Consider the following 22,763-nt stretch of genomic DNA (forward strand, 5'->3'; position numbering starts at 1 on the left):
GAAGTATAATTTTTAAGATCAAGAAATACACTACTTTTATACTATTCTCCACCTAATGAGTTATAACTTCATCTTCAAAAACTGATAAAGAACTATTTTTTAAAAAATAACAAGGCAGTGCTGGGTGTAGTGGTGCACACCTCGAACCAAGCCCTTGGAAGGCTGAGGCAGGAGAATGGCTGGGAGTTCAAGGCCAGCTGAACTACACAGTGAGACCCTGTCTCACACAAAAAGTTAGCATGTGAAACTGGCAATACTAAAGTATTATTAAAAAATTCTTATATAAAAAGGCTTTAAATCCATATCAATTTTCTCACCTTGAAAAAATGTCTTTCAACCCCTATTTTCTGTCCACCACTGCATGCTTTCCTTCCTTCAGTATCTCAAAGTAGTACGTCCAAGCTCAAGTGCCTATTTTCTCTCATAATCTTGGTCATCTAGTCTTTCAAGCCTCGTTTAACAGGGATTCTGCTCTTCCTCTGTGCAGACAAATAGCTTACCAAAGTTATGCTGGTCCCTTCTCTGGCGGCTCACCCTACAAACATGAGGCCCCTGGAAACATCTGGTGGGCTTTCTTTTCACATTTCCAAAAAAGACCTATTTTCCCACCACCTCACAGCTACCACCTGGTCCATTTCTCACCTGAATAATGAAAGGCTTCTGTTATTCTTCCTGTTCAATACTTGCTCCCCAAAGTCTACTATTCTCTGCATAGCAGCAAGAGCGATTCTTTTCAAAGTGGGACCCAGAACACAACAGTCCTCTACTGGAAATCCTTCAGTGGGTCTCCCTTTTCTTCTCAGAGAAGATGCTAAAATTCTTGCAGTGGTCAAAAAGGCCCTATAAGATGCGTCCTCATCTCCCACTCTGTCTACTTTAGCAGGACCACCCTGACTTCGCTCCTTGACTAGACCAGCTGTGCTCCTGCCTCAGGATATCTGCGCTTGGTTTTTGGCTGCCTGGAGTGTTCTGCCCAGACCACACAGAATTTACTTCTCTTTCAAGTCCCTGTTAGGGGGCAGGGGAGATGGCTCAGTGGAATAAGTGCTTCCCTGGTGAGCGCAAGGACCTGAGTTCAATCCCCAGTTCTGCCAAACAACAACAACAACAACAACAACAACAACAACAACAAACCCCAAAAACAAAACAAAATCACTATTGCCTGGATTATGGAATATACTTAATCAAGTCCTTGTTAAAATTCCAGCTTCCCAAGAGGCCCACACTACCATTCTAGCTAATTCACAATTTCTTGCCCTGTGTTCCCAATCTTCCCTACCCTACTCTAGTTTGCTGTAATACTTCTATCTTTTAACAGAGAATTTATTCATGTTTCGTGTTTGTTACTGGTTTCCTCTGCTGAGATGTAAACTCCATAAAGACAGAGATTCTGGTCTAGATGAGTCTCTGACATATCTCTAGCCCCTCAAACAGTTCCTCAATAAATATCGCTAAATGATTGATTTTCATTAGCATCAATGTTCTTCCTACAAATTCGTAGTCCTGTTAAGATCTTTCGGGTTTACAGTGAAGTTATCATTTTACATTTGAAGTAAGATATTTTTCCCTCTCCCTAACGGGAAGCCATCTTCATTGTCATCTGGCTTAACCGAACTACAACACTGAATAAAGAAGAATAAGTGTGGGGAATGGAAAAGGTGGCTTGAAGAATTTGGTGGCAAAGTTAACCTACTATCACTATCAAGCAAAGCCTTGTCTAACACATGTCAGCCAACTAAGCAACAGAGAAAAACCAGTATGATCTCCAGGTCTTCTAATCCACTGTCATCTGCAGTGCTGCACTTTAAAGCAATTTACAGACTCACATGGGTGTGGCTCTTTCAAATCATGTTGATGACACATGTGTGTCAAGCAGCACAATGAAGGGGAAGTACTGGTGTGCGTCCTATGCCATCAAGTTCACTTTATTAAAAATTCTAGGGGGCCGGGGAGATGGCTCAGTGGAATAAGCGCTTCCCTGGCAAGCGCAAGGGTCTGAGTTCAATCCTTGGTCCCGCCCCCCCCCAAAAAAAATTCTGTCTACTCTGCAAAGGAAGGCTGAATGATACGCAAGACAAATCGCACACCATCCACTGCTTACAGATTGCCATCTCTTCTTAGCAATCACAAAATATCAAAATGTCTGTAAAACTGATTAAAAATAGCTGGCATAATACTACATGCACATATGAAAAGCACAAGAGCATAGTGCTTTGCAGCATATTTAGTTTTTATCAGTAGATAAGGGAAAGAAATGTGGAAATAATTAAAATTGGGATTCGTTATCATTGAATGACGAAATTATTTTGGTCGGAGTTAGCATAATTATCAAATTAACTGTGGATAAAAAGGAAACAATGGTCCAGAGGCAGAAGGGGAGGGCAGGGAGGAGGGGGAAACGATATAAAAAGAATGAAGATCTGTTAATTACATGTATAAATCTCCTAGGATGAACATGAACATTATGTACTATAAACATGTATTAACAAGAAATTGAAAAAATAAGTTTAAAAACTATGGGTCATATCTACAATCTTATTTGTAATTTTCAGCATTAAATAAATTGTTTCATAAATGAGAACTCACTTGAGATTATACGTGTCATACTCAATGGAAGACCTTGGCACTGCAGGGATCATATAAAGAAATCCGAGAGTTTCATTTTCACGTACTATTTTAATGATTTGCAAGGGATCACGGATGTTGGCTTTAACGACTTCTTCCGGGTCGTGGAAAACGTACTTAGGATACATGGAAGACCTAGTCCCAAAGAGGCCTCTTCTTCCAATACCAGTACGTGGCAGTTTAGGAGGAGAAGGAGAGAACACCTCAACAGAGGGCCGATGGATCTAAACAAAACCAAGTTTTTAAAAATGAGTTTTTGAGAAAAAAAAAAAAGGGAAGGACAAAATATGATTTTCAAGGACAAGCATGCTGAAACTGAAAAATTTCAAACTGCTGCTAGGGCGTGAGGTCCCTTCTCAGAGCTATCTGCTCAAGTGCACAAACGCTTCCACAGGGCTGTCTCAGGGTCAGGGCCCATGGCCTGCTCCTTGAGTTCCATGATCTTTAGGCCCCTCTGCTACGAGCTCTCTGGTGCTCATGGGAACACACTATACTCCTCACTCGGCTGCCCAGTATCTATCCTAACAGGCTTCTCTCTTCAGGCTCCTCCCTGTTCTTATCACTTTGATGCTTTTCGGGGAGTGAAATCCAGACAATTGTTATCATAATGCATGATAAACTTTACTTCTCTGCAAATGTGAGGGGCGCTTATGATGAGATGGGGAATCAGTGGTAGTAGGCTTTGAGAAGCAATTATTTTATTAAGTAATAATCATCTGTTCTGTAGACCAGTGTTCTGCAACTAAAATGTGCGTGTGAATTCCTGGGGTCTTGTTAAAATGCAGATTCTGACTCACTACTGTTGGGATGTAGCTCCCCATTTCTACTTTGCTCACAGGGGATGTGGGCCTTCCTGGCTGACCGTCTTACAGGAAGCAGCACTGCTAAGTCCCACCCTCCCCATGCTCACACCTGAGGGCTTCAGGTCTATTTCCGTGCCACTCATACCCTTTTGTTCATCCCCCAAAACACTAGGGAAGCATCACTCATGTCCTTCTCTCTACAGAGGTGATTACCAACCGCACTTGAGGATGTCTGACACAACCTTCAAAGACCATCACTTGCCTCTGGTAGGGCAAAGGTAACTGCCTAGAGAAAACAGTCACCACACAAGGCTTGCTTCACTGAGTAACTCATGCAAATATATACACTTATTTAGTGCCCATTGCAGAGCTGATAGAGGCCACCATTTCTTTTTCTTTTTCTTTCCTTTTTTTGTGTTTTTAGTACGGGGTCTACATGGGTCTTACATACAGATCATACTTGTAGTGATCTTTCCTCTCTCAGCCTCCCAAGTGCTGGGATTACAGGCACTACAGCACCCAGTCTCATTAGCTCTCTCAGTATGCCCCTGGGGTGGGACCAGCATTGCACATCAGTGATTGAACCCCAGTTCCTGCATCTGCCTAAGCAGGCACTTTAATCCGCTGAGCTATCTGGCTGGCTTGAGGCCACTATTTCTACAAGAGCTTCATTATTAGGAGCTCAGTGGAATAACTTTCTCAGACAGTTTGCATTCATAAACATCATTTTCCACTTCTGACAAAACATATCCCACAGAATGGCAATTTGAGAGAGGCTCAGCAAGTCCAGAGCTGAAGGAAATACATCTTTAACTCAAAAGTTGTCATGCATGGTGGCAGAGGTATTATTCTCTGTTTTCAAAGAATGGGCCAAATCTGATGTGCAAAATGTGGAAAGATCCACATTGTCTTCTCTCAAGATTGCAGCAAGGGTTACAGTCAAGTTCAATATTTTCTTAAAATGAAGTGTTATTATTTTAATAGAAAAAAATTTTTAGTATATCTTTTTCAAAATTTTACTTCCTTGTAAGTGAAAGATTCATTCACTAACAAGGCTACACATTTTCATATGAGTGCTTATTTCTAATTACGCAACTCAGCGGGAAGATGTTACCAACTTAGAAGTCACACATTGAGAGCTGGGATGGAGGGTACAGGAAGCATTTGTTCATATGCTGTGGATCAACGATAGCAATTCTCGCTCATGGTTGCCCAGTTCAATTATGTCAACATATTTCTTAGTCACTAGAGTCTTTCTTTCCTTTCTCCCTCTCTTCCTTTCCTTCCTTCCCTTCTTCCTTCTTCCTTTCAGTCCCTTCCATCCTTTTCCCTTTCCTCTCTCCTTCCCGCCCTCTTTTCCTTCCTTAGTTCCTTCCTTCCTTTGTTCCTCTCTTCCTTCATTCTTTTCTTCTTTCCTTCCTTTCCCCCTGCTTTGCTTTCTCAGATAATTCATATTTCCATTTTCAACTCATGAGAAATCAGTACTGAGGAGTAATCCTCTTCTCAGAATAAATAATCTTTTCCTGTACTATGGACTATCCCACTTTACCCCCCATTTCCTTTAATCTCTAGCTTTTTACTGAATTCTTCACTGGAGTGAGTTACAACCAGGACCCACTGCCCATAACCTACTGTTCCTTTTCAGCTCTTTCACCCTATTTGGCCATTTCTTTAAACTCAAGTACCAGAAGTCCATTTTGTGCCTAATGAATTAGCTTAACGAAAATTAAATCTTTTCTGGCTCTAAGCTCTCTCCTCTTCACAGAACCTGTACTGACTGAGGTTATGAACTCCATATAATTTCCCATCTGACTGTAGTCTCTAAGGATGACTTCACCCAAATCTACAGTGAGCTCCTGTCCAGCTGACTTCTCTTTAAGCCCCATCTCTTCCACCTTATCTACTGCATCCATTGAGCTTAGTGAAATTCCAAGGGTGGCTCTTCCTCTGCTAACTGTCCCTCACGCAACAGGGTGTGAGTCTATTCCATTCAGTTCTTTACCATTTTATACCCTAACTGAACAGTGAGAGCTATTACTGTGCCTGACTGCAGTTGAATATTGCCCACTTCCAGACTCTGAAATCTTCAAGGCCAGAGAGAATACTTTTTTTTTTCCTTAATGAATTTAGAACAGGGTCTACAGGGTCTCGGACTCATAGTGATTTTCCTGTTTTCAATCTCCCAAGTGCTGGGATTACAGGCGCATGCCACCATGCCCAGTCTCAATCGCCTCTGAGCACACCCTGGGGGAAGAGCCGGCACAACACTGGGAACCCTGGCCACTGCACTCTGCCGAGCCAGTACTTAACTTTGCATTTCCAGCACTGTAGCCCCATGCCTGAAACCAAACTGGCATTCAAATACTTAATGCGCACTCAAGGGTCTTTTAACCAAAAGTTCAGAGATATCTCGGCTGTTTCAGCATCTTTACTGAAGCTGGACCCTTCACATTTTCTCCCATATTTTTTCTTTCTTGAATTACCTACAGGTAATCTTGAGAAGCCAAGCTCTAGTCATTTTTCCTCCTAAGCACTATCCATTTAGGTCCTGGAAGACAACTTTATTGCTCTACAATTCTTACCAGCTCTACCAATTCTCTCCCAGTTCTTACCAAAGCATTCTTTTGTGCTGACTGTCTATTTTACCGCTTCTCAACGAGGTCTCCAAAGATTTTTGTTTTTGAAAACAATTGTACAGCGTTCAATATACTGCTACATCTTAGAGAAAGCCAGAGACACAGGTGTTGAAAGCTTCCTTTATGATTTTCATTTTATTTAAATGGGAAGAACTGAGAGATACCATATTTCCCAAACACATGTGCCTCCTTTTAGAAGAAAATTATTTTGCTACTATTCTCAGGAGTTAAAATCATATTAGCAAGGCCAAATAAAACAGAAATTAAAATTAAAAGTATTGCTTAAGTATTTTAGTATTATTCTGTACCTTCTTTATCCCCATAACATCTTGAGGCTCCAGTGGAGTAAGAGACTTGATAGAACTCCTTTCTGCTATGCTTGCCCGTGGTTTAAGGATTCCACGACTGATTAACTGAATGCGATTCTGTTCGTGTATATATTCCGGCTGCTTATGATCTTGGTAGGCTCTTAGCACTGGCTTTGGGGAATAGAGAGACAGATTAAACTTTTTAATAATGTGAACTTGCCTGATTCTTCACAGCCTTTTGGCTTTGTCCTGTTAGAAACTGCTCACCCTGGAATCATTTCCTACCAAAACCACAGTCTCATCAGCACTACTACTGTTGGCTATCCTTGATCTATTACTTGATTAAAACTTTTCTGCTTAGTTTCCACTGATTTGGTGCTTTAATTTACCTCCAATACTTCTAGCAGTAAGGTTATCACAGAAAAGTCAAAGGATGAAATCACACATATCCCAGTTGTCCATGACAAATCCCCACTGTTCACTGCCACTTGGTGACAAGAAGCAATAATTTGTGTGCTAAAGAAATGGAAGTCATCCGGGCATGTAATGGCCATGAGAACAGGGATCTCCAATTTTTCTGACAGGGACTCAAAGGAAAGTACGGGGTCAAACAGAACAGCAGTGGAAACGGGTGAGTTCTTCCAGTTCTAACTCATAGGTTACTGTGGTAGACTGAAGAGAGCAAAGCAGCTTGGGTCTTAGAAATGAGCTGAAGAAAGGTCCATCCTAGGCAAAGTGTCATATTGGAAAGTAGCTGTAAGGAATTCAATACTCACTGTGGGAGACAGATAGGACAGGGCAAGGAAAAGAAAATCTAGATGAATGTGAGGAAAAGGAGCACAGGAAGGAGATCCCAGAAAGTACAGACATCTCTTTAATCAATTAGTGGGGAAAAAAAAGACGAGGAAGTTCTAGAATTTGAAAAGTAGTTAGCCAAAATCCCCCCTTAGAAAAAGCACTGAAAAATTAGCATCACTTTACAGATATGTTTTAACAGTGGGAACAGAAAAGGGCTGTATTAGCTCTCACACTGAGCTTATCTTAAGAAAAAACAGAAGAGAGTAAGGAACAGAACAATAGCCCTACTTATCCTAGAAAAGTACTGCACTGAGAAGCTTGTGCACACTAATGAAAAAGATTATCATTCAAAGTGAACTAAAAAACGAGAAATTATAAAAAAGAAAATAAACTGGACTTATGAAACCTCAAAAGAGAAGAGCAAAAAGGTTTTTCAGATAATAACCAAGCCCTGATTTTCACTATTAAAAGGACACACCAAGCATGTGGGATGGGACCCCAGAATAACCCCTGTCAGCACTCACTGTGGTAAAGGTGCTTGAAGGAAGAGGGAAGTGAGAATCCAGGTGAGAAGAATCAAGTCACTTAACAAAAATCTTGTTGTTGTTAAATTTTGTACACAGTGGTCTAAACCAGAAGAAAATGGAATGCATGTTTAAGATACCCAAAGAAAGATCATTTGATTCAAGGATTCTGTTTCCATCCCAGTGGGTATTCAAGTATAAAAGTTGTAAACACAAGCCGGTGAACACTCAAGAATGCAGGAAGATTGCACTCTTAGGAGAAGCTACTAGAGAGTACTAGACAACCAAAATGACTAGAGATTCAAACAGTAGAATTAGTGGGAGGTGGTGGGAAAGTTCTGGAAAGGGATGGGCTCTGTGATTGTACAACACTGTGAACGCACTTCATGCCATTGAATATAGACTTAACACTGTTATGTGGACTTTATCTGGCAATCACAATGGTCGCACGAGTGCAGGACGTACTTAGCCACCTGCATGGCGTATGCTATTTGCTCTGATGAGGTACATACAGTTAGCAATAAAAGATCAGAGACGGTTTGTGGGTGTTAGAAAAAATTCTCTGATTTTAAAGAGGTGGTTTTTAACCTAGGACAACTATGCCTTCTGCCCCAAAGTCAGTAGACATTTTTGGTTGTTCCAGCTAGAGGTTATGCTACTGACATCTGATAGGCAAAAGGCTAGGGATAGGGATACTGCTAAACAAGCTTCAATGGCCAGTGAAGCCCAAGTGCACAGTGATCTGGCTCAAACTATGAAAGGCACCAATGCCTATACATTGTTTAGCTTGCTAGGTCTCCTTACTCTAGTGACATATTGATTCATTATACCTACATATAATGAAATGACCTGCCTTACTCCAGGAAAAGACTTTGCTCCGAAATCAACTTAATTCAACACCTCCTTCCTAATCTGAATTCATTCTTTTTAATGTATCAGTTATTTAATTAGGTTCTTAGTAAGAAATTTAGAACACTAATTTATGAGGATAAATTCTATTTGTCAGAGCAAAAACGGATTGCAGGTAGCCCTGGAATTGAGGAGCAGCTTTGATTTTTGCTAAAATCTGTGAGTCCACTGTTTTCTGATCCACCGTGCACTACTCTGAACTCTGGTATCTCTCTTGGTGTTGAAGATCTCACTCTCCTGGTGTCTGGGTTTCTGCAGCTTCTTCTTCTTGAAGTAAGCATCAGTGAGGTGTTTGGGGATTTTCACTTTGCCGATATCAATTTTTGTAGAGGTAGCAATGGCAAATTTCTGGTGTGTTCTTTGTAGAGGAACACGATTAAGGCTAAGAGGCCCAGTCTCAAGTAGCAAGCCACTGGCCAACTGCTTCAGGAAGACCACTCTCTTGCCTTTGTGATGCCAGTGGGAATGATCAAGATGCTGGGAGTGATGCTAGCTCAAGGTTTCCTCAGATGCTGACTGAAGGGTTTCTAGCCATGGCTCACGAGGTTTTGGGGCACATCTTTAGTAGGGTAGTATCCAGGCATTTTTTTTGAAGCTTAACCACCTGGGTGCCACCATTCTTGTCCCCACCGATTGGTTTTGTGATCGTAGCAAGAACTTTCTCCTTCTTAACTTTGATTTAGCAGCTGTGTACTTTCTCTTGTATAAAGCCTTTCTGGAATACATAGCAGATCAGGAATATCTACTAATTCCTTTAACCAGGACAGGATTTTGGCTGCACTGAGGCTGCTCCTTCTTGGACTTTACTACATTCACATTGCCCTTTTTACCAGTACTACTGGCAGAAGCCTTCTTGGCTTTAAGTTTCTTCTCTTTAGTGTCTGGCTTCTCAGTTTTTTCACCCACCATCTTGTAAGATGGGAAAGAGAACTAAATTTCCAACTTCCAGTCTATAAGCAATCCTGAATTCAGAAAAATAGTCTCTTTTACATTTTTTAAAATCTACCTGGAATTTAGTTTTTATTATTGTGGAAGTGGAACTCTGTTTTTTTCTTTATACATAAATCAGCCATTACAGTACCATTTGTTAAGTAATTCATTTTTCCTTCATTGAAGTTTGATGTTACTTCTGAATAATATAAATTTTGTATTTTGCTGTGGGTTTTTTCCTGGGTTCGTCATGCTATCTTTTTGGTCTTCTTGGAAGTTGATTATTATACACTGTCTTAATTATAAAAACTGAATTAAAAATGTTTGTACCTAGTTGGGCAGATAACTACCTTTCTATTCTTTTTCATGATTATGTCATTTTTATAGGTTTGTTATTCAGCTTGTATTTGAGGATAATATTGTCAAAATTCAAGAAACAGGATTTTGTTTCGTTTTGTTTTGTTTTGCCCCAAAAGCCTTCAGGGCAGGCTTGGCTGGCTGGAGTTGTGGGGATCGAACCACAGCAACCTGAGCCTGACTGCTTTGTGGAAGCAGCCACTTAAAGAACTGAGCTAAGGGGCAGGCCCCCAAGAAACAGGATTTTGAAGTCTAAGATTGAATTAAAATGAGATCAACTAGGGAAGAATTTTATTTCGTATTATTATTATTATTATTATTATTATTTTGGCAAGCTCAGCCCACCCTGGGGGTGACGCTGGTGTGGCATGTGGTGCCAGGGATCCAACCGCGGTGCCTTGTGCCTGCCTAAACTTGCCTAAGCAGGAGCTTTAGACTGCTGAGCTATCTCACTGGCCTAGAAGAATTTTATTAATAGCCATATTGATTCTTGCCTTCTGCAAGTATGGAAGGCCAGTGAGCAGGTCTTAGTGTTTCTCATTCAGGCTTTATAATTTTTCTTTGCATAAGTTTAATTGAAAAATAGGTGTTGTTTTTCATAAACAGTGTAGAAGCAGCTGTGGTATTATTAGCAATAAATGGTAATGGAACTCCTAAAAAAATAATTAGGGAAAAGGTAAAATTTGATTCATATATTAGGATGTAGTCCCAGTGAAAAAGAGATACAGATGTAGAAACCAATATCACAAAAATATTAAAAGAAAACAAGGGTGAATTCTTTTATAATTTGGAGAAAGAGAAAGGCTTTTTAATTATGGTTCAAAAAAATTTTGAGTTTTATCAAGTAGATCTGCTACTATAATGGTATTGATGTAGCAATTTTAAAACATTTTCATGCATTTCTATGGAAATGAGTAGATATATTGGTGTTGCTAAGAACTATGTTTTTCAACTCCCTATAGCCACATTATGGAAACAGCCTAGATACCTGTCAGAAAGAACAGACAAAGAAAAATGTGGTACATACACATAATGGAGTATTATCCAGCCATAAAGAAGAACTAAATCTTGTCATTCACAGGAAGATGGAAAATATCATCCCACTAAGCAAATTAGTCCAGATTCACAAAGACAAGTGTCACATGTTTTCCTGCATATGTAGAATCTAGAAAAAAAGACGACTGTAGTAGAAGGATGGATGACTGTTACACAAGAAGAAACGAGTCAGGGAGGAGGAAGGGGGTATATACGATCATGATATATTATATGCATGTATGAAAATGCTGCAATGAAAGAGAGAGACAGAGACACACAGAGAGAGAGAGAAAAAGAGAGAGAGAGAGGTGCTGTTCACTATTGAAGGGACAGAAAAATATAGAAGAGAGAAGATAAAGTCAAGGAACGTCATAGGCTTTAACCTGGAATGAGTACAGTTAATATAAATTCCAGATTTTAAATATTAAATTCATACACAAACACATTGCAACTCTATGTCTTTTTAAAGATGCAAATACATGCCAAGTAGTAAGACGTACTCATGGTAGCCACATCTTTGGTTCCACATGTTCTTTCCCATTAAAAAAGATGCCTAACGCCATGGCTAAAGCAGGGAAATTACAAAGTGAACTTTGACTGTTTTTGTGGGGCTGGGTCAGAAGGCAAGGAAGTACTCAAAAGCTGTTGTTGTTGACAGCAAAAAGCCAGATATGCCCATGGATGAATTTAAGCACCACATGAAAAAATCACACTAATGGAGTAAAATAGTGAACTTTAAAAAAGCTTTAAATCCAGACCTTCATTTTGGCATTTAAGTACAGGAGATGAAGTTGTTCTCTGCAGAAGATGTTAACTAGTAAGTTTATGGGACAATTTGAATTTCAAAAAGTCTATATTTGATTTAAAATTTATTAAATAAATAAAGCCGTGAGTTTGTGAATTTTTTTTACTGGCAGAAAAAAACAAAAGATAAAGATCTTTTACTCTCACTAAGGCTATAGACTTATAGGAGCTACAGAAATGCATCAGGTGGCACAGCGAATGATCAGACATATCAAGCGTGTGTAATATACTACAGAACAGTCCTAGACTCTTCAGGAAATACGATAAAAAAATTAGCTATGAGATGCTTTATATTAAAAGAGAATAAAAATACAATTAAAAGACGCAGAACCATCCTGCCAGAGTTTGCTGAATCTAGCAGCCCCTGCTCGTCCTAAAGACTGATGGAGAGACCTGGCAGGCTATGCCTTCCTCTCCAGCCTTCCCACCAAAGTGTGCTGAGTTGCTGCCATACCTGAGCCTGAAGACCACCAGGGAGTCATGACTACCACAGCAACCTGCACCAGCCTTATAGAGCACCACCCTGCACCAATCCCCCATCGAAAGAGCCTCGCACATCTTAAGCCTGTGTTCATCATCATTGGATTCCCCCTGAACTGAGGCTTACCTCCCAGTCTGCCCCCTTAAGTGAGGTAGAAACCACAATGAACTCCACATAGCAAGAGCTTTGGCAAGCCAACCCTGCCCTTCCACACTCTGGAGAACCTTGATGACCTGCACCCCACCCATCTATTATCACTGCAAAAAATGACAAAAGGAAGGAACAAAAGGCAATCTCAGGCCTCTAACTCACCTAAAATAAGTCCAGGAGACAAGATCACAGAAGAACTTGGAAGTCACATACCTGAAATTTATGAGATGATAGCAACTGAAGGAAAGAAACAACTCCATCAGGCTATGGAAGAAATCAGATAAGGAATAATCTCTCAGGTAAAAAATGAAATGACTATAATTATGAAAGAATTGTTCGATACATCTAAGGAAGACATAGATTAAAAAAATAGAAGGGAATAGGAAAATGATGGAAACATTGCATGAACAATACAGGAAAGAATTAGAATGCATGAAACAGATTAAAAATGATATCCAGGACATTAAGAATTCCATTGAAACCTGGCAAAACCACTCAAATGAAACAAATGATAGAATTTCAGACCTTCAAGACAGCATTGCAGCTAGTGAACAAGAAAGGAAACATCTCAAAAATGAGAAACTAGGAAATAACAATACAACAGCTACAAGACAATGCAAAGAAAAATGATATAAGACTAACTGGTATCAACAAAACAGATGGAGATATTACAAAAGACATAAAAAAGTGTTTTCAGAAATAATAGCAGAAAATTTCCTGAGCAAGGGAGAAGAATCTGATATACAGTAACTGAAACATATAGAACTCCAGCTAGCTATAATCAAAACAAATCATCACCCAGACACATAATAATCAAGATCCCAGAAACTGAGCAAACGAACAGAAGAGTAAAAGCTGTTAGAGAGAAGAAACAGATCACCTATTATGGAAATCCCACCAGAATCATGGCAGATTTCTCAACACAAATTATGAAATCAAGAAGAGCTTGGGGTGAGATATTTGAGGTCCTGAAAGAAAACAACTTTAAACCTAGATTGACATATTCTGAAAAACTATCAAGTTTAATGGAGAGATTAGATATGACCATGACCAATAACAACTGAAGAAATTCATGACAATCAAACCAACTCTACAAAGAGTACTGACAGATATTTAGAAAGAGACCAAGATGACCACCAACTTCAACAACAATAGAAGAGGACAACCAAGTAGAACAAACAATGAAGCAAAGGGGAAAACTAGGGATCCCCCAAGTAGGAAAACAACATGACAAATACAAGCCAATGCGTATCAGTTATCATTATTAATGCAAATGGCCTCAGTTCTCCAATCAAAAGAAGCAGACTTGTAGAATGGATAAAAAAACAAAATACAACAATATGGTGCATACAAGAAACATATTTAACTTAAAAACAAATTAATAGACTGAATGTTAAAGGATGGAAAACAATACTCCCTGTGACAGGAACCCAGAAAAAAGTAGGGGTAGCTATTCTGGTTGCTGACAATGTCAACTTCAAACCAGGTGTGATTAAAATAGACAAAGAAGATCACTACATACTTGTTAGGGGAAAACTGCAAAAAGAAGAGATAATAATTACAAATATATAGGTACCCCAATGTACGAGCATCAAAATATATAAGACAGATTTTAACAGACATGAAAAATCTAATAAGCAATACTTAGGAATCAATCTCACAAAAGAAGTAAAAGATTTATATGGCAACAATTATAGAACTCTGAAAAAAGAGATCAAAGCAGATTTCAGAAAATGAAAAGATATTCCTTGCTCCTGGATAAGAAGAACCAACGTTGTGAAAATGGCCATCCTTCCAAAATTGTTATACAGATTCAATGCAATCCCAATTAAAATACCATTAGTAAACCTCACAGATGTAGAAAAAGCACTCTTAAAATTCATCTGGACCCAGGAGAGAACCTAGAATAGCAAAAGCAATCCTAGGCAACAGAGGAAAGGTAGGAGGCATCATGATCCCTAACTTGAAACTATACTACAAAGCTACTGTGATAAAATCAGCATGGTACTGGCATAAAAATAGACCTGAGGATCAATGGAACAGATTAGAAGATACAGACAAAACTGCAAGCACACTCAGCTACCTTATCTTGAATGAAGGGACCAAACATGTTCATTGGAGGAAAGGTAGCCTCTTCAATAAACGGTTCTGGAAATACTGGCTTTCCACATGCTGAAGGCTTAAAATAGACCCATGCCTATCACCATCCACAAAACTACAGTCAACATGGATCAAAGACTTAAATATTAAAACTGAAATACTAAATCTTCTGGAATAGAAAGTAGGTAGAAACCTTAAGGACATAGGGATAGGTAAAGAGTTCATGAACAAAAATCAAATTGCTCAGCAAATGCTTCAAAGACTCAACAATTGGGATCTCATATTTTTGAAAAAACAGCAAAGCTAACTGACACAATCAGTATATCTTGTACAATCATACTTTAAAACTATACATATTTCCACACATTTGTATATACAAATCCACTTGAAAAAAAATACAGGATGGTTTGAAGGGCACACAAGCATGAGTAAGAGTAAATATGTGAACATGGGAGATAAGAACTTTACCTTTTTATACTTCATTGGTCCTTTGCATGCATTTATAATTATCCAAGGGTACAAAGACTTTCTGAAAATTTTATCAGACACACATAAATTTTTCAGAACTCCAGTCATGTAATCTTAAAAAAAGAATGCATATCACTTTTCCTGGAGTTTTAAGTATTAAACGTTATCCTAAGGACTATGAGAGCTGAGAAAGGGAATATAGGTGGTGGGGGAAGAGAGGCAAGGTCAATAATACATGGGAGGTTAAAAATCATTAAAATACGTTACATATATGTATGAATCTTCCAAAGAGCAAATCTATTATCTGTATAATTAATATTCACAATGAAAAGTGGTATCTCAATATGTAAAAGAGCCTCCTAATCCAGATAGGTAAGTATCTGTATAGTGCATAATCCTAGAGAAAAATTTATGCATAAAGAATGGTTCACCACTTTATCTCCCAATTTTATATAAAATCTTGGAACTTATTTGTACAGTTTCATAAACACATTCTTAGCTTTTAAAGTTTCCATCCTTTCTTTGTCAGTGAAAAGTCTGAAAATAATGTCCATTCCTTAAAACAATGCTGTAACTTCCTCCGGATAAGCAAAATGGGCAAAATACTGATTTTTCAAAACTTACCAGAGGCTCTAGCTTTACCGGCTGCTGCCTTTTCCTTGTCTTCTCCTGAGCTTTTGTGCTGTGCCTAAATGTCAGGACTTGTCTCTCAGATTCATTTGCTGCAGATGTTAGGTAACTCACTCTTCTCTTTGATGTCGTATTACTCACTCTTGAAAGCTGAGGATTGTCTGAAGTACCTTCAAGACTTTTCAGCTCCATTTCGCTGTCTGTAGTCTGATAAGTCATCTTTATTTCTGGAAATGACAGGGGAAGGAAAGGGAAAATGAAAAGCTTGAAGACTTTGTTAAAATGCAGATTCTGACTTCTATACTTTGAAGCAGAATGTCCTAAAACACCTGAATGACCCTTTTGTAATGGTCCTGTACTCAGCACCGCACACGCTCTCATCCCATCGGGTGAATGTAGGTGTACCTGAGGAAAATATTCCTCAAAATGCTATCATGGCACAAAAGGTCTTGAACGAGGGGTTGGTATATAGAGCTGGCCAAGTTTTGCTCAGTGCTGACCAAGAAAATTGAGGGCCTCCTATGTTATTTCCAGTTTCCAAGCGACCAGCTACAAAACACAAGAAAAAGAAAAAGAAAACGAAGACAAGGAGGAGGAAGAAGAGGAGGGGGAGGAAGAAGAAAACACTAATTTTAATTTTACGTATCTAATATTCAAATTTTCATTTCAATACATAGCATAAAAATTATTACTGTGGTAATTTAGTTTGCGGCACTACGCCCCCCGAAATCCAGTGTGCGCCCCGAATCTACAGCATAACTGAGCAAAGTACCGGCCACATGCGACAGCAGTTGCCATATTGAATAGCGCAGGCCTAGACATGACCAAATAGATCTCATACAAGTCTAGTCTCTTGATGTCGCTATTCCTCATTTTCCACACTTCTGAAATGACAGGCAATTAGGAAATCACTGCAGTGCTTTCCCGCTTTATTTCTCTGCCTCTCCAAGTCCTTCCTACGTGCCTGGGAAAATCATGCCACGTTTCTGGCCCAGAATTGGGAGCCCTGGCCCCAGGCTCGGCATCACCGGGACTCACCACTTCCTCCAGGAGCAACCGTGGCTGAGGGGTCTCCGGAAACTGAGCAACACCTCCTGTGATAGCAGAAAGTCAGCTAGTCGGACTGTTTCTCGTTGCCTAGCAGCCACCAAGCCGGCTCCCTGCACTACTACTTGGCCTGTCACCACGGTAACGCCTCAGCGAATCACGGGTCTTAGTCCAGGTACTCGGCAAGTGACTGAACCAATCAGTGTTTCCGGATGGTTTTTTGCATCGCTGGTTGGTGAAGAGCCTCAACGGCCCGCCCATTTTTCTCCGGAGGGGGGAACAGAAAACTTGTGCAGTGCCTGCAAGACCCGCAAAGAGATTGGTTTGCTCACCTTTTGATCCTCCCTGTTCACTGCACCAACTACAGGAATCTCTTCTCTTAAGAGGGTCAACACTGACTTGAAGGTCACTTTGATCTCAGATTACCTGCTTCAGGAATCAAGAATCTCAGGAGAGTGACATTTGTTACACGAACAGCTGGAGTCCCAGTCTAGAACAGCGATGGGTTTGCCCCACCCCCGACAGTGTCCAAAGCTGGAGAAACTGGGTTCTTTCCCTCAAACTCCACTCTGAACTTCAGTGAGGTTTGTTGCTGCCCTGGAAGACAACTTTGTGTCAGGAACAGCAGGAGCCTTCATTACGTGGTCCCCCTGATTACCAATGCTTGGATCTTGTTCTGGAATTTAGTGTCGCTTAGTTAGGTCCCAGACTACTATTGCTAATGCAAATATCAAAATCCAGCCCCCATGCGTACTGTAGATGACTAACCCCAATTATTGATGCTGGGGAGCAGACCTTTCACAGGACTTGAGGAACTGATGGCAGAGCCTGGTCTTCAACATCTCTGCCTTTTTTTTGGGGGGGGGGGATGTCTTTCTTTGCTTTTAACCTTGATAGTTGTTTCTTGCCTTCAATGCCTAACTGTATATGAAGTTCAGGAATAGGATGCTACATCCTTACCCGCAATGTGCATTTTCTCAATCTTAACATATTCAGATATGATTTTACATGCTGGTATCACAAGCCCTCTGAAAGAATCATAAAGATAGAATTGGGGTGGCGATTACAGATTATTCAGTTCCGCTCCCTCATTTGATTAAATAGCAAACCAGTCTTTGTTACTGTTACATAAACATTAAATGGAACAGATTAAAAAATGTGACTGCACATTTTATTCTAAAGTAAAATTTAAAACATGAACAAAATTGAGAACCAGTCAAATTTTAATAGGAGAAGGGAAGGAATGAAGGAAGAAAAAAGAAAAGGAGAGAAAGCAATAGAAGGGTAGTAAATGTTGAAATGATTAGGCAACAAAGACAAGAACTTGGGAGAGTATTGAAGACTGACTGTAAAAGTGACTTAGCAGATTTGACAAATAAGCAAATATAGTATAGTACTAAAAAATACAATGACTAAAGTTACTAAATGGAAGTACTGATATGTGCTATGACATGGTTAGATCTTGGCAAATTTATGCTACATTAAATGAACTAGACTCAAAAAGTCATATAATGTCTTATTACCGAGAGTAGGAAAATTCACAGAAATGGTAAGTTGACTAGTGGTCGCCAAGGTCTGGGGAAAAGATTATGAAAAATAACTAATAATTATAGAGTTTCCATGTGGGCAATGAAAATTTTCTAGAACTGGGGAGTGAAAATGATTGCTCAGCAGTATGAATATAATAAATATGACTTTGGGTAAATGTACTGATATATTTAACACAGAGACAAATTTGGTGGACAGATTGAATAGAATATTAAGCAAGCTCAAGAAAAAATATGTGAATGGAAAATAGACAAGAAGAAATTATCAGAATGAAAGAGAAAAAAACCAATGATGGTAAAATACAGAAGAGAAGCTAAGATTCATAGAAGATTCTGGAAGAAGTTTTAATTAAGTTAAATTTTGGCCTAAGGAGAAAAGAAAAAAGAGAATGAAGTAGGAGCAATATTTGCAAGTATATCTGAAGATAAGGTATTCCACAAGAATTTTCTAGAACAGAAATTAGACTTGTCCTTCAGGTGGATAAAATCTGTTTGAGATAATAACAGCGGGGCAAAATTATATTATTATTAAGCTTAATGTATCCAAATAACTGAGAAACAGAGTCATAATAGAATGCTCATGGTTCCCAAGCAACTGTCTGGGCTATGTTTTACTCATTGCAGGGACAAAATACCCAATACTCAAGATTAAGGAAGGAAAGGTTTATTTAGCTCACAGTTTGTGGAGGTTTCAATCTATACTCAGCTGGCTCCCAGGCAGAGCAGCACAGGGCAGAGGGCAGCAGTTCATGGCAGCAGAAGACAGTGAAGAGCAATGGAAAAGGCAGCAGCTGTGGATTCTAGCAAGCTTCTCTCCCCTCCTTATATTATAAGCTGGCTACCTTGGGATGGGGGTGTAGAACTCACACAATGTGCATGCCTTCTTCTTGTACAGGATGAGGATGTTTACAAAGTAAGAATCCTGGCTCTCTGCTGAGTCACTTAATTAACCTCAGGTTGACACAATGTGTCAAACAGTACAATCCACTCCTTTTCAACTTGCCAATCAGACATTTCCTTAAACCAGTTACCATGTACATAGATCTACTTATTAACATTTTACAACCTGGGGAGGGGCTGGGGAGATGACTCAGAAGAATAAGTGCTTTCCTGGCAAGCTTTAGGGCCTGAGTTCAATCCCTGATTCTGTCAAACAACAACAAAACAAAACAAAAAAAACCCCAAGCAAACAAAAAACAACTCCCCCCCCAAAAATTTTACAACTTGAACACTATAGCACAGGTTTAATTATCATTAAGAATCACTATTAAGTTTATCAACATTGTATTGTATTAAAACCATAGCCTTTTGCCCATGGTCATCCAAAGATTCATGCACATCCCTTTATGCAAAAGGCACTTAGTTTACCTCTAAGAGTTGCCAGAGTCCTAACAGTTTCACCATTGCTGAAAAGTCCAAGTCCCAAGTCTTTTCCAAGATCTAAGGCAAACCCTTAGCTGTGAGCCTCTGTACAAACGAAAAGTTAAACACTTCTAACATTCAGTGGCACAAGATAAACATTACCATTCCAGGAAAGTGCTTATTGCACTGAGCCATCTCCCCAGCCCAACATTACCATTCCAAAAGGCACACACAGTAGGATACCAAGCATTGGGACCAAAATAAGTCCAAAATCTACAAGGGCAAACATTAAATCCTGTTGTTCCATGTGGAACATGTGAAGCAATCTGTAATGAGTTATGAGCTCCCAAAGCCTTACATGGCTCCACTCCTATGACACTTCTGCTGGAACATCCCATGACTTCTCTCTCAGGCCAGCTTTGCTCTGTTTCTGCAGCTTTCCTCAGGCAATCCACATTCCTGGTTTCTCCAAACTTCTGGGGTTTCCACTGAATAGGTTTTTCACAGCTTTACACATTGTCCTTCCAGGGTAACACTGCCCGGTCTCCCAGGCCTTCTGAAATCTAGGTAGAAGCCTTCTTAACCTCAAAACTCCTGTATTCTGCATATGCCTAAAAACAATGCTATGTGCATGATGTCAAGTTCTGCTGCCAGCTGGAGCAGTAGCCAGATTTTCTTCTCTCTTGGCTATAGGGGTCAAGTGCCCAGATCACTGAGTACTCTCACCTTGATTCTCTATGCTGCCACCCTTCTGGAAACTGGTGTGTCCTTTGCCTCCATTCTGCAACATGGAGCTCTGTGGCTTTCTCCTCAAAGCAAAGTCCCCCACTCTTGACGTTCTTAGGCTGCAAAGGGCAGAGATCCATGGCCTCCTTTGATGCCTTCAGGTCATCTTTTCTAGTCTCCTGTTCCTCCTAAAGTATGGAGATATCAGTTTTACTTTGCAGTCCACAGCCTTCCTGGCACTTCCTTCCTGGCCCGATTCGTAACATTTTAAATCATCATGTTGGGTTCTTCACTCTTGATGATCAACATAAATCTGACTAAATGCTCCAACAATAGCCATGCCACTGCTTCAACATTCTACTGCTTTGAAATTTCCTTTATTAGATTAAACAGTCTACTGTGCTTAATCTCAGTCTAAGGCAAACTCTATGAACATGAGCAAAATACAGACAAACTTTCTGCCAAGCCATAGCATGAACCATCTGGAGTACAACCACCAATGGAGTCCTTCATCCCAGCAGAAACCTCTCCAGCCTGATCTTTATAGGGAGGATTTCTATCGGCATTTTGCTCTGAGCTCTGAACACAATCTCCTATACAGAAGAGGAGAAGGCGTTCCAGCACTTCGCTAATAGGCAACATCTCCAAACCTTTCCTATTTCTTCCCATAAGCTATTCTCTAAAGCTCTTGAGCAACATAGTTAGTCACAGCAATGACCCCATCCTTCTGGTACCAAATTAGACTAAGTGCCTTTTGAATAAAGGGATGTGCATGAGTCTTTTGTGGGGGCAGGGACAGAATGTTATGGTTCTCATGTAATATAATGTTGATAGACTTAATAGTGATTCTAAATGATAGTTAAACCTGTATTATAATGTGAAGTTGTGAAATGTTAATAAGCATGTCTTTGTATCTGGAAATTGGTTTAAAGAAATATGTCTAGTTGCCAAGTTGCCAAGGGGTGGATTGCGATGGTTGACAGATTTTGTCAATTTGAGATGTTGGAAGCTTGGCTGGATCAGCTCAGCAACTCTATGCCTTAAGGTGTGGAGGCCCCTCCCTAGTAGGGAGGGGTGGGGAGGGTCCAAGGAGGGGCTAAGGAGGGGCAGGGAGGGGCAGGGAAGGTCCATCCTAGAGTGACTTGAGAAAGGCTTGATTGTGGCTGCTGCTCCTTTCTCTGCTCTTCACTGTTTTCCACTTCCATGAATGGCTAATGGCTACCTTTTGCCTTGTCCTACTCTGCCCTGGAGCCAGCCAACTATGGATTGAAACCTCCACTAACTGTGACCTAAATAAGCTTTTCCCTTCTCAATTTTGGGTATCTGGTATTTTGTCCCAGCTATGAGTGAAAAGTAAGTGAGATAGCAACTCAATGATTTCAGTGAAAGTCAAGAACTATAGTAAGGTGCCATGACTTTTGGCATTTCAGTAGCTTTTTATACATCCCATGTTAACTGTTCCTACATCTCTGTTGTGACATGAAATAAAACTTATGGAGTAAAATTGTCAATATGCTTCTCTTTGGTAATAATTAGGACATTAAAAGATAAGAAGCTGTCCCACTTGCCAGCTAAGGTAATCAAAGAGGAAAAACCTAAAGGACAGAGGGGTGATAGCTACTAAGCACAGGGCAAGTGATCTGCATTTCTGAGTTCGTGGTGGTGTCTTGTTCCATTATCTGCAGCACACAAGTAGCACAGCGGATACTAAGATAGGCCCCTGGTTTATGTGGCACAAAATGCAATTTCTTTTGCATTTTTGTACTATTTTTGAACTCTACTCATCAATTCTCTTTAGAAATGAGATGCCCTTGGCTTGCATCCTGGATGTTTTCCATAATTTCATTAAGCCACATGGTAAAAGGCCCACCTGAAGATTGTAGTCAGCAACATAAGAGGAAGAACTGGAGAAGCTGTCTGGAGAAGCTGTTGGAGCTGTTAGAAGCTGCTGGCTCTCTTGGGCTATTCTGCTGGAGGACCTTGTTATGCTGACTTTCCTCATGAACTTTGCAGTTCTTGTCAGTGGAAAATCTTGGGACCTTCATTGTCATTGAGCATATCTACAGTTCATTTTGCAGGGAGCTCTCTCTGCTCCTCATCTTCAGCATCACTTCCTGGCTCCTGAGGGTAAGATGGTGCACTGGTCAGCCTCATGGAGAAGCTTGTCCTATTGACTTTCCTGATGGGAACTCAACTTTCCTTATTAGTGGAGGAGCGCAGAACCTCACTGTTTCTGTAGATAGCTCTGGTAATTTTTGGGGGAGCTCTGGTACTTGACTTGAGTGTTGCTTCCTGGTTTCAGTTCAGATACCTCAGCCTGCTGGTGCAGATCCTTTACCCTGCTGGCCTAGACTATCTAGCTTCCACCACTGACCTTTGGGTTTTTCCAGCACAGATCTCTGAAGTGGGCCTGCATGAGACATTGTTGTGGACAGTAGGCCTCCAACTGGACTTACAGGAGGCATTGTTATGAGCTCTTGGTATTCAGCTGAACTCATGCAGGGTATTAGGATCTTGGCCCTC

General features: G+C 40.1%; 1 protein-coding gene across 1 annotated transcript in view; it reads right to left on the reverse strand.

The window, feature by feature from the left end:
• Positions 1-16,683, reverse strand: part of Dnah6 (dynein axonemal heavy chain 6) — a 296,200-nt gene extending 279,517 nt beyond the window's left edge. The window contains exons 1-4 of the mRNA XM_023702951.1: positions 16,597-16,683; positions 15,553-15,785; positions 6,373-6,543; positions 2,587-2,849 (exon numbers count right to left, since the gene is read on the reverse strand). Of these exons, the coding sequence (XP_023558719.1) occupies positions 2,587-2,849; positions 6,373-6,543; positions 15,553-15,777 (659 nt within the window). The 5' untranslated portion in view covers positions 15,778-15,785; positions 16,597-16,683. The remainder of the gene's footprint in view (positions 1-2,586; positions 2,850-6,372; positions 6,544-15,552; positions 15,786-16,596) is intronic.
• Positions 16,684-22,763: the final 6,080 nt, after the last annotated feature.

Source organism: Octodon degus, unplaced genomic scaffold (assembly GCF_000260255.1).
Source record: "Octodon degus isolate 3935 unplaced genomic scaffold, OctDeg1.0 scaffold00162, whole genome shotgun sequence".
NCBI lineage: Eukaryota > Metazoa > Chordata > Mammalia > Rodentia > Octodontidae > Octodon > Octodon degus.